Raw genomic sequence first — 12,723 nt, 5'->3', positions numbered from 1 at the left:
CCCTCTAAAAATCTTGGGACACTTTTAGATAATGAATGTTTTCGCATATCGATTGGTCTCCGACTGGGAACACCTCTGTGTTCTGAGCACAGATGCCCGTGTGGAAAGGAGGTGGACTCTTTCGTTTTACATGGTCTCTCTTGCCCAAGGAGTTCAGGTAGGCTTTTCCGCCACGGTTCTCTTAATGACATAATAAAAAGGGCTCTTGCCACCATCGACGTTCCTGATCTTACTGAGCCTCGTGGAATTAGTCGTGATGATGGTAAGAGACCTGATGGATTAACATTGGTTCCCTGGGAACGAGGTCGGGCCCTTGTGTGGGACGCTACGTGTGTTGACACGTTGGCCCCATCTCATATCCGAGAAACTATGTTAAGAGCCGGTGCCGCTGCGGAAAAAGCCAAAAACAGAACTAAATATTCGTGTATTATATCTAATTACTTTTTTTGTTCCATTTGCTGTCGAAACGCTTGGCCCTTGGAGTAGTGGTGCAAACAGCTTCATGAAAAGTATAACACCTCGCCTCATTGCAATTAATTAATTATATACGTCTTTGAAGATATATATATATATTATTTAAATGAACCGTGCGTTGACAGCCACTACCTTAAAAAGTGTAAATCACGATAAATATTACTCGGTATACTTCTATTCGAATCTGAAGCGTATTCAATTTTAAAAAGTCTGATTTTTACGGAATTTGTAAAAAAATGTTTTAAAATTTTCATAACAGATCTTTAAAATTGCCATTTAGATTTTTTTGAACTTTAGACATTAGAACCATCTGATTTAGAACCAAACTTTCAACTGTCTTCTATATAGCTATGAAACGAGTAAGTTTCAATTGACAGATATGTATTGACGGAAAAAATTTTTGGTGGTTAACATTGACTACTAAGTGTGATTACGACTGATTAAAACTTCAAAAACTCAATGAGGAGAGCTTCAATCAGGAAGAAGAAGAAATATTGATTCAAGTACTTTACGGTTCTTTAGTAATTTTGTACATAGACAATTTTTTTCACTTGTAATCGTAGTCTATGGATTAGCTCATCAAAATAACTGGTACATTTACAAGAATTACTTACTTTTTAATTAGATTTTATTAAAATCGACAATAAATTCTTGAAACACTATTCCCTCTCATCTTACTCGGTGTGGCTGAAATAAAAAAAAAAAAAAACATCAGAAATGTTACAAATTTGTTTTTAAATGTGTAACAACTAGACTTTTTCATTTATTTCAACAATCTTTTAACATAAATTATACCAGTCTCTCGTTGAGTGTCGATTACATCATATAATTCATCCAATCAATTAAATCATAAAGTAGTACCTTTTAATACTCATATACGAGTAAAATAACTGATATCGTCTATTCATCTCGGGCATTGTAACCAAATGCCTTAAAATTGGTTTCTTTAAATGTGAAGCTGGGCCATAAATCTTTAATTCAATTCATAATTTAACTTTATTGGCTTTTATTAATGCCAACAAGACACTTTAGATTATTTGGCAAATGTCGTTTAGGTAATATTATAGAGTTAACTGATAGATCGATTTTATAAATTTTAATATAGTCGTATTTATTCAGTTTAAGTTGCCATCGAATAAGTCTAGAGTTGGATTATTTTAAGTTCAATCTCGGCATTCAACTACAACAGTCTATGTCTGTGAGTTAGTCGGTCAAATATTATAGCCACGTCTCTGTCTGTCAGCCAGTGTCAGTTATGGATCTCTCTAATGGTCACGGTCGTAACACATTCAGGAATTTAATGGTTGTTTCATCAAAATCAATCTTTGGTTATACTCAAACTCAAATTCCTTAATTCAATATAGAAGCATTACACTTACTTATTGATTATCAAATAAACACTACCACCGGTTCGGAAAAAGGAACACCCTGACCTGAGAAGAACCGGCGAAAAAACTCAGCGGGTCTCTTTTTTGTTATTTTTTTTTGTCAAATTAATAAGATACATAGTAGTATATGATTAGAAATAGCCAGGAGGCGATCGTTTCTTTCCCAAGGTGTGCTATCAGACATAAACTCGCTAATTGTATAGTTACCTTTTGCACACAAGCGTTCCTTAACAATTTTTTTAAATTTGGCAACAGAAGCATTTTGAACGCTTTCTGGAATCCTGTTGTAGAAGCGTACACATTGCCCCACAAAAGAGTAACTGACTCTATGCAGTCGAGTAACAGGAGTAACAAGATTGTGTTTGTTCCTTGTACCAATGTTTACATTTATGTTCACATTTTCTCATAAAAACATTAATATTTTTCCGTACATACAAAACATTACAAAATATGTATTGAGAAGCAACAGTCAATATCTTAATTTCTTTAAATCTATACCTTAATGATTCCTTGGCTTCTAGGTTATAGATTGCGCGAATAGCCCTTTTCTGCAGCACAAATATAGTTTGATAGCGGCTGCGTTACCCCAAAGCATAATACCGTAGGACATTATACTGTGAAAGTAACTGAAATATACTAGTTGAGCCGTATCAACATCAGTAAATAATCTAATTTTTTTGAACTCAGTCAATTTCAATTGTTATATAATTAATAAAAAAAAAATTAACATGTAAAAGCGGGTAAAATTTCCTATAGCTATGTGGAGTATAAAAGGTGGATTATATAATTTTAAAAAAGTTAGTTCTTTCTTTTAGGGTAAATGAAATTCCTTTCTGACCCTGAATTGAGACGACAATTGGTAAAATCCTGCTCTCTCTTGCTAGTAGCTAGTTGTGGGGTTTCGTAGGATGATTAGGAGTCACACTCGTTAGGTTGGTTTGAATATGAGTCAGCATATTAATTATGGGAATAGTAGTGCCCTGGGTAATAGTTATAGCGTTCGTAATTGAAGTTAAATTCTTAAGCCTTGAAGTAATTAGAAGTGGATTGCCAAATCTTTGCCAGTCAAGTCCATGATATCTAGGTGTCTGACTATGACTAATTCCAAGTATAGGCTTAGATCCAATATGTTGTAGTGGAGCATTCCTAGGAGGGATTCTAAAAGATTATTATAACTAGGTGGATGAGCTATAAACATTTGTGTAAGTATACGCTGTAGGGCCGGGTATGATGGAAAGGTCGGCAAAGGTAGGGAGTTTACTACAGGTGCGGTAGACAGTTTCTGCCAGCTTGGCCTAGGTTAAGAAAAATTACTCTCGTAGGCTAGGTAGGCTAGGACAGACGCATACAATGTATCGTCTTTTATTTTGAAAATGCGAAGCGTGTACATTTGTCGTCCTCGGTTTTTCGATGCACCGATTGCAAAGTGTGTCCTCGACTGAGTGCACGGAGAATCCGATACATGATAAAACACTTGAGAGTGTAACCAGCTGAATTGGGTTTTCCTGGAGCAGATTCTTGGTTCTGGATATATCTCGGGCTGCTGCACCCAAAAGGCACGGCGCGTATAAAAATATTTAAAAATCGAACATAGGCTGTAAGAACGTGTCAAAACATTGTTTTTAATTATAATTACTGTATACAAATGAAATATTTGATTGGGTATTTACCTTACTTTAAAGATACGAGAAGTACTTCGCTCTTAAGTGTTAAGATAATAACAATTTGCAAAACAAACAATTCAAATTGCAATTGATCATCGTAGTCAATGGGAATATACTTGATCTCAGATTTATATTAAAGGAAGAGTTAGATGCTACCGGTCTCATTGTTTAGTCGGCACTGAGAAATAAACACGTCGCGTGGATCCTAATCGCAATGCGTGTAGCGATCCTTCTGTTGTTCGTGGCGAGCGCCGCGTCGGCGGTGGACTTGCACTGGTGGAAGACTGCTTTAATCTACCAAATATACCCACGATCCTTTAAGGACAGCGACGGCGACGGCATCGGTGATCTCAATGGTGAGTTCATTTTAAAGTATATTAAATACGACTGAGTTGCTCAACTCTTTATTTAAAATTAAATAACTTGTAATCTAATTTAATTAACGATAGTAATCACCTATCCAAGACAGTCCTACTACATTTATTGGGTTTTCTTTAAATATATCAAGCTCTAAACGTTTTGTTAAATTTATATTGATAACAATTGGTACAATTACAATGATTAGGGGCATCTTAAAGTTTTATTAACTTTCAAATAACTGACTGTATCTGGTAAAATATTTTTTTTTTTAAATTCATTTTGAGGTAAGTTCTAACCTCAAATTACTTTTAAGAGCATTTAAATTTTCTCCAGGCATAACTCAGAAACTTCCGTATCTAAAAGAAACTGGCTTCGACGCAATATGGCTATCCCCGATCTACCTGTCTCCGATGTACGACTTCGGTTACGATATCACGGACTACCGTCAAATAGCCCCCGAGTATGGAACTATGGAGGACTTCAAAAGGCTCATGAGTGTGGCCAAGAGTATGGGTAAGATTTATTGCTGTTTTACTCACGTTTAAGCTATAACAGGACTTGCTTGTTTTAAGAAAAAAATTATACATCTTTAGAAAGCTGCCATAAGCAAAATGCGCTAATAAAAAGAAAAACCTTCAGTTTTACACAACTTTAAATCAGAGTTATGAAAATCGGAAGATTTTTCTATAGGGTTTAGGTTTAAGGTCGGTATAAGTGCTATGCCAACTGAATAATTGTTTATTTCATTAGTAACTTAATTGTATTTTTATTATATTATATATAAATAATATAAGATTTATTTATATATAAATATCTTCGCAATTATTTGCCGCTATAGTTATAATGGAACAATAATTATAGTTCTGAACCATTATCCGCAATCAGCTCATCTTCTTGCGACGTATTTTGATCATAATCCTTGTAAATGTTTACAATACTTTTGCTTAATTAATTTCAAACTAAAGATATTTAATATTTAACAGTACTGTACACAATTTATTTTTATAAAAACATTTGTAAATTACATTTCAATGACATTTGATATGCTTGTACATTGTATGTCCAAAATTTATTCTAAACTAAATACATATAACAGAAGCTACCTATTATTATATAAAATAACTTAACAGTGACAACAATACAAAATATTTCTTTTTTAAAACACAGTGTGTATTACAACCTTTTAAAGGTATTCGTGTCGTGCTGGATTACGTGCCCAACCATACGAGCAACGAGAGCGATTGGTTCGTTCGTTCAGCGCGCAGAGAGCCCGGCTACGAGGACTACTACATCTGGACCGACGGCGTCACTGACCCTGAAACTGGCGACGTCAAACCTCCTAACAACTGGGTAACTTATTTTTAACAAATTATAGATCTTCACATTCAGATTAAAAAAAGGTTATATGCTGAGAGAAATTGAAGTAATTGAAGATTCTTTCGAATAATTTTATAGGTGAGCAATTTCCGTAAGAGTGCTTGGGAGTTCAACAAAGTGCGTGGGCAGTACTACTTGCACCAGTTTGTCATCGGTCAGCCGGATCTCAACTACCGGAGCGACAGAGTTCAAGAGGAAATGAAGGCACGTCTTCAACTTTTATTGTACTCCTATTGTCATTCGCGTTGACATTCATGGAATTGATATCACTAATACAAAATGATTTACCTTTTTAGAACGTTCTACGATTCTGGCTGGATCTAGGTGTTTCTGGTTTCAGAGTGGACGCTGTCAACAGATTGTACGAAGCTGACCCGAAAAATCACGGAGGACGCTATCCTGACGAACCTCTCTCAGGTGTTTTATTTTATCTAACATAAACTGGCTAAATTATTCTTACGAGCGGGTCTAAGTTTTGTTTTTATTTTTCCCTAGGAACCCCTGGTACCGTCCCCGACGACTACGAATACCTCGACCACATCTACACCCAGGACATGGACGAAACCTACGAAGTTGTTTACAACTGGAGAGATCTTCTTGACGAATACATTCCAAAACAGGGCGAATACAAGATCATGATGACAGAAGCCTACAGCACCCTGAACAATATGATCCGGTACTACGGCACGAAGACCAGAAACGGATCCATTCCCTTCAACTTCAGCTTCCTCGGAGATATCACCAAATCTTCTAACGCTTTCGAAATCAAAACTGTCATCGACAAGTGGATGACCTACATGCCTAGCGGAAAGACAGCAAACTGGGTTGTAAGTATAATTTAACATACAGACTGAAAAAATGTGCACTTTTTAATGAGCGCTAAAAATATATTTTTTTTTATTTTCAGAATGGTAACCACGATCAAAGCCGAATGGCTACTCGTCAAGGAATCAACCGCGTTGACGCAATGAACATGCTAGCTCTCCTCTTGCCTGGAGTCGCCATCACCTACCAGGTATATATAACAATTCTTGGAAATGTCAGTGTGGTATAGGTTGTTGGAAACATCGTTACATAATCCAATAAATTCAAGGGTGAAGAGATCGGTATGACCGACGGCGAGATCAGCTGGGAAGATACGAGAGACCCCCAGGCCTGCAACACCGACGACCCCATCAACTACTACAAGAAGTCCCGCGACCCGTGCCGCACGCCCTACCACTGGGACAGCTCTACCAATGCCGGCTTTTCCAGCAGCAGCGGCAAACCTTGGCTTCCGGTCGCCGACAACTACAGGAGTGTGAACTTGGCTGAACAGATCAACGACCCCAAGAGCCATTACCAAGTACGAATACATTCTATCCAGTCAGCAATTGTACTTATTTATTTATTTATTTATTTAAAAGACACTCCATCGGCATACACACAATAAAATTGTAGTTATGAAAAGAACATCAGACTTATTCTGTATGGTACACCATTGCAGGCGTGTACGACACTTGCTACAATAAGAATACAAAAATGAAAACAAACATAAATTAAACACAAATTTTAACGAAAATTACAGCTAACTAATCACACTAAAATAAAAATAAAGTGGCGTAAAATAACACAAATTTAATTAAATTTCAGTTCTACAAAGACGTCGCAAGTGTGAGGAAGAGCCAGACGGTCAGAGATGGAGACTTGGACACCAGAGCTCTGTCGGAATCTATTCTAGTTATCACCAGGTGAGACAAACATACTGCGTTGTAGAATATCAAGAATAATGTTTGAGAATTTAATTTATAGCGACATATTTATTTAATATTGAGTCTTATCACGCCTAATCATCACTGTCCGTGTATCGGCAGGTTACTCCCCGGCTCTCCCGGAGTGCTGGGTGTAGTCAACCTCTCCGATGAACCGCAAGACCTCGACCTCTCCTCGCTGCACTTGTTACCGGCTCAACTGAGAGTCGTCGCTTCTGGCGTCGACTGTTCCGTTGGGAAAGGGTATGTTTACAAAATATCTAATGAAACTAGCCACTTTCACTGAATATAAAGATTGACTTGTGAAGACTAAAATTATCGACAATTTATGTATTACTTAAAAGATATTTTATGTTTAAACACTGATTTAAAATGTATTTAATTATTGAAGCGAGAATAAGTATAGATAATATTAGAAGTATTTGTTTTCTCCATTATGCAATTAATATATTTAAAATAATGATATTTCAGAGCTCACGTATCGAAGAGTAACGTGCACGTATCGGGACACTGCGCTCTACTTTTAAAAACTGTCGACAACTGCTGCTAATTGATAAAATATAATATGCTAAATAAAACGATAAAATTACTAAAGAAGTATTTTTTAAATCTTTTTTAATTTTTTAAAAATTTTTAATTTTTTTTTAAGCTTAAATTTATAATTTTCTTTAATTTTTAGGTATCAGTTGTTATTAAACATCTATATCTTTCTATATATAATCTATATCATCTGACCTATAAACATAAAATGTGGTTTTATTTTTATTAGTTGCCACTTACCATACCACCTAGAATACATCGTATAATAAAGCTTGTTATACTATATATATAGCTGATGAAAAACCAGAATTGGGCATTCCTTTTTCAATCATTGAAGTTTGTGGTCTTTTAGATTATAATTTTATCTGAAACTAATGTGGAATAAAATGTGTAGCAGCTAAGAAATATTAAAAAAAAAAAATGTGTCGAAAATTATCAGGGCCTTTAAATCCAATACTGATGACATGTAATCTACTTTGGAGATATATATTGTTGGAATAAACAAGCAACATCAGCGTCAAGTCATACAACTTCCCTATTTTAAAAAAAAAGGCGGGAGATTCCTAGTTGACACATTGAGAATTGCAATGATAATCATTACGGTGTAATGTGATTATTGATGTTTATTTGTGTTGTAGACTACATGTTTTTGTATTGTGGTAGATTGATTGTTATTTTAAATTAAAGATAATTGTTTTAGAGGTTAACCTACTTCCTACTTCTGGTTCTAAAATCAGAAGTGGGATACGCCTGTGCCCACTTACAATAGTAACAAATAACCATCAATCTATTTTGCTATGTCTAATACGACATCGTTTTCGTTCTTGTTATCATCGCTCCCGTGGTAGTGATCGTGATAGTTTGGTGAAAAAGGCGATAAGTGAAAACATAGCTAAGCTAAATGCGATTGAGGAAAACACAACGATTATCATGCAAACGCCTCAGCGTATCGTGGCCAACACATGTCAGAATTATAGCGAATTACGTTCATCAGCTTATACATTTGCTGACGCCTTGTTCTCGATTACCCGCAATAAGCAACGTGATAATAAGTTTGATTTGAGACTAGACAACACTTCCACTTCTTGGGAAGCTTGGCGTAAGATATGCAGGAGCCGAGCAGGCGACGAAAGTTTCTCCATGAAGGTGTAGCAGCACTTCGTTAAGACGCGTCGTATTGAAACAAGATTAGTCCTAAAAAGGACTGTTTTTCGCGTCGTCGTTGAAACAAGATTAGTCCTGAAAAGGACTGTTTTTGTTTTTCGGACGAGCGGCGCTCGAACGAAATGGCTGACGCGACGTGCGGGGGCGATATTTATAACATCGCGGCAGCGGTTATAAATATCGGTGAAAGCGTTAGAAGATTTGGTGATATCTCCGAGGAAGCTGAAGTTGAAGGGAATGGATCCGTTTCTGGTCTTCGTGCCGTAGTACCGGATCATATTGTTCAGGGTGCTGTAGGCTTCTGTCATCATGATCTTGTATTCGCCCTGTTTTGGAATGTATTCGTCAAGAAGATCTCTCCAGTTGTAAACAACTTCGTAGGTTTCGTCCATGTCCTGGGTGTAGATGTGGTCGAGGTATTCGTAGTCGTCGGGGACGGTACCAGGGGTTCCTAGGGAAAAATAAAAACAAAACTTATATACTTTCGGAAGAATAATATAGCTACCTCATATTAGAATCAATAATATACCTGAGAGAGGTTCGTCAGGATAGCGTCCTCCGTGATTTTTCGGGTCAGCTTCGTACAATCGAAATCGAAAGCCTTTGTCATATCTAAGAAAATTGATAAAGGGTATATTTTTCGATTTAAACTTTCAGTTATACTTTTTATGAGTGTAAAGCAGGCTAATGTTGTGGAACTTTTTTTCCGAAACCCATATTGACAATTCTTTAATATCTTGAATGTTGTTAAAAAGTTATATAATTTATCACTCATTACCTTCTCGAAGATTTTTGAAATTATTGGTCCTAAGGTAATGGGTCTATAACTACCGGTATTAAGCGGATCACCTCTTTTATATAATGGTTTTACTAAAGATTTTTTTAGTCGTGATGGAAATATACCTTCTTCTAAGGATTTGTTTATTAGATGAGTCAATGGTTCAGCTATAATATAGGCGCATTCTTTTATAATTCTTGTATTTAGTTGATCGTAACCAACAGATTTTGTGTTTTTGAGTGCGGATATTATTTTAAGTATGTCAGACACATTTACTGGTGTAATGAACATAGAATTATTATTTATAGGTATATTTGTAGTATTTTTTGTCACTTTACAAGTTGTCAAATCTTTATTAGTTAAATCTATAAAATAATTGTTAAAATAGTCAGAAATTAGTTTAGAGTCAGTACATTTTTTATTATTAATAATTAATTCATTTATGTCATTCTTATCAATTGTATTATCAAATGACTTTTTTATGATATTCCATGATGATTTACATTTATTTTTAGAATTTATTACATGTCTTGTAGCTGTGATTTTTTGTGAAAGATATATACATTTTTTAAGTATCCTGTTGTAATTGATATACTTTTTTTTGTTGTAATATTTATTACTCGGCGATAAGAGATATTTTATGTATATCTGTCGTTTAATTATACTACTTTTTCTTATTCCTTTAGTTATCCACTTGTTACGGAGTGCTTGGCGAGATATTTTAATGTATATAATGGGAAAACACAATTCAAATAATAGAGTTAGCCAGTCGTGAAAATTTGAAAATGCTTTATCAAAATCGGTTTCTGTGTAAACGTCTGTAAATGAAAGGGCTTTTAGATATTCCTTAAATTTCCTAACATTATCTTTGTTAAAATCGCGTCTTGTTTCAAACCAAAAAGTGGGATTTTGGTTAAGAGATGAATCTGGTAATACCTCTATCAACAGGCTCTGGCCAGTTTCATGATCAGATAAAGGTTATGAAGGTTAGCTATAACTTTATCATAGTTACTTACAATAAGATCTAAGCACGAGTTTTTTCTGGTGGGTTTTACAATATGGTTCTTAAAATTATAAATATTTAAAATTGCTGTAAGATCATTCGATATCTTGTTGTTCTTTAAAACATCAATATTTCAATCACCACACAATATTATTTTTCTATTGGTTTTTCGAGTTAATGAACGTAACAAACAATCAAGTTCAGTAAGAAAACTACTAACTATTGATGATGGTGTTCTATAGATGCAGACAATAATGATCTTGTAATTTAACAAATCTATTCCGCAACTTTCAAACACATAGGGCTTACTATTTTTTATTTTAAGTGGTTCATAAATCAAATTCTTTCTTATCAAAATACAAGTACCACCTCTCCGTTCATTTTGACGAGAAAAAAATGATGCTAGTTTATAATTTTGTAGGTTCAAGTTGAACTCACTACCATGCTTAAGAAACGTTTCTGATAAACAAATCACATCAATGTCTCCCAATGTTTCCCCCAATTCCAATAGAGCTATATCTACCAGATCCCGTTTACTTAAGATGCCGGCAATATTTTGGTGAAATAATTTAAAGTGCGATTTATGTCCGAAAAAACTGTTGTTGTAAATTTGTTTTGTTTGTTACTTCTTGTTCAGCAGTACATTAATACAAGTAGCCACTAAAGAAGCCGCAATGTTAGCATATCACGGATATGTATCTTCCAATCTTCGATATGGAGTTATAATATGGGGAAATTCCGTAGATTCAGATAGAGTTTTTAAAGTTCAAAAAAAATGTTTAAGATCGCTATGTGGTGTAGGATGTTTAGACAGTTGCAAACCGCTCTTTAAATCATTAAGAAGTCTTCCTTTTCCTTGTCTGTATATATACGAAGTAAGTGTGTTTGTCCAAAAACATCGACATTTATTTAAGACAAATGGTGATGTATTGGGTACAAATTCTAGACATAAACATAAGCTCTATGCTCCTGTACAAAAGTTAGTTTTATGTAAAAAAAATGTATACTGTATGGCGATACGCATATAACAATATTCCCGACCACTTAAAGGATTTACCATTTACTATGTTTAAAAAAAAGGTATTTGATTTGCTTTTGAATAAATTGTACTATAACGTTAATGAATATTTATGTGACAAAAATTGATGAAAATATTGAAACTATTTGTATTATTATGTAATCCTTATTTTTTTTAATCTAAATTATTTATTCCTTAATTTTATTTTATTATTTTATTTTAATGTGATTGAATTTATGGTAGCTTTTGTTAATGTTATATAAATTATTATTTATGGCATGTTTAATATTTTGCACACCGATAAATCGGTAGAATATGAGAATTTATATTAATGAACACCTGTATTGTGTACCATATTCTTGCAAATAAATAAATGAATTATGAATTATGAATTAGGCTAGGTATCTGAGTATTGGTTTGGAATTTGGCTTCCACCGTTTATAGTGACAGGCGCATACAATGTATCGTCTTTTATGATGATACTACAAACCTTCCCACATGTGTTGTAAAACTGTTGCGGGATATTATTGTGTATACAAATGTATAGCACAGTTTTGTGCCTTTGGTACGTAAAGATATCTTTTAATACTTTCCTAATGTCTCGCCAGGTTTCTAGAATTCCGTTAGAGTTAACAGTCTTAGCTTCGACAACAGTATTTTTTTAAGATCCCAATAATACGACATAAACAGCTTATCAATAACCTGTGTTTTCTTGAGGTAAGCTAAAACTATCTGGTTACAAATACTAATAAAGCATAAGAACATCAGAGTTCCCGTCAAGATTAAGTCGTAGATAGGTAGAAGTTTTTAGTTTTATTGGATGATAAATGGTGGGAAAAGAATAGGCAACACGAAGTAGAAAAATTTCGAAGCGTGTACATTTGTCGTCCATGGTATTTCGATGCACCGATTGCTAAGTGTCCTCGACTAAGTGCACGAAGAATCCGATACTTGATAAAACACTTGAGAGTGTAACCAGCAGATTTGGGTTTTCCTGGAGCAGATTCTTGGTTCTGGATGTATCTCGGGTCGCTACACCCAAAAGGCACGGCGCGTATAAAAATATTTAAAAATCGAACATAGGCTGTAAGAACGTGTCAAAACATTGTTTTTAATTATAATTACTGTATACAAATGAAATATTTGATTGGGTATTTACCTTACTTTAAAGATACGAGAAGTACTTCGCTCTTAAGTGTTAAGATA

General features: G+C 34.6%; 1 protein-coding gene across 1 annotated transcript; it reads left to right on the top strand.

Moving 5' to 3' along the window:
- Positions 1-3,673: 3,673 nt before the first annotated feature.
- On the top strand, positions 3,674-7,564 carry LOC124530427 (maltase A1-like). Its single transcript, XM_047104594.1, has 11 exons — positions 3,674-3,882; positions 4,220-4,399; positions 5,076-5,236; positions 5,342-5,467; positions 5,560-5,680; positions 5,759-6,090; positions 6,171-6,278; positions 6,357-6,608; positions 6,896-6,993; positions 7,117-7,257; positions 7,486-7,564. Exons 1-11 carry the CDS (start codon positions 3,741-3,743, stop codon positions 7,562-7,564), a joined length of 1,740 nt encoding a protein of 579 aa, XP_046960550.1. The 5' UTR covers positions 3,674-3,740.
- Positions 7,565-12,723: the final 5,159 nt, after the last annotated feature.

The sequence above is a fragment of the Vanessa cardui genome, chromosome 6 (assembly GCF_905220365.1).
Source record: "Vanessa cardui chromosome 6, ilVanCard2.1, whole genome shotgun sequence".
NCBI classification, from domain to species: Eukaryota; Metazoa; Arthropoda; class Insecta; order Lepidoptera; family Nymphalidae; genus Vanessa; species Vanessa cardui.
Note: the sequence above shows the minus strand (reverse complement) of the source record. Positions and strands in the feature narration are given on the sequence as shown.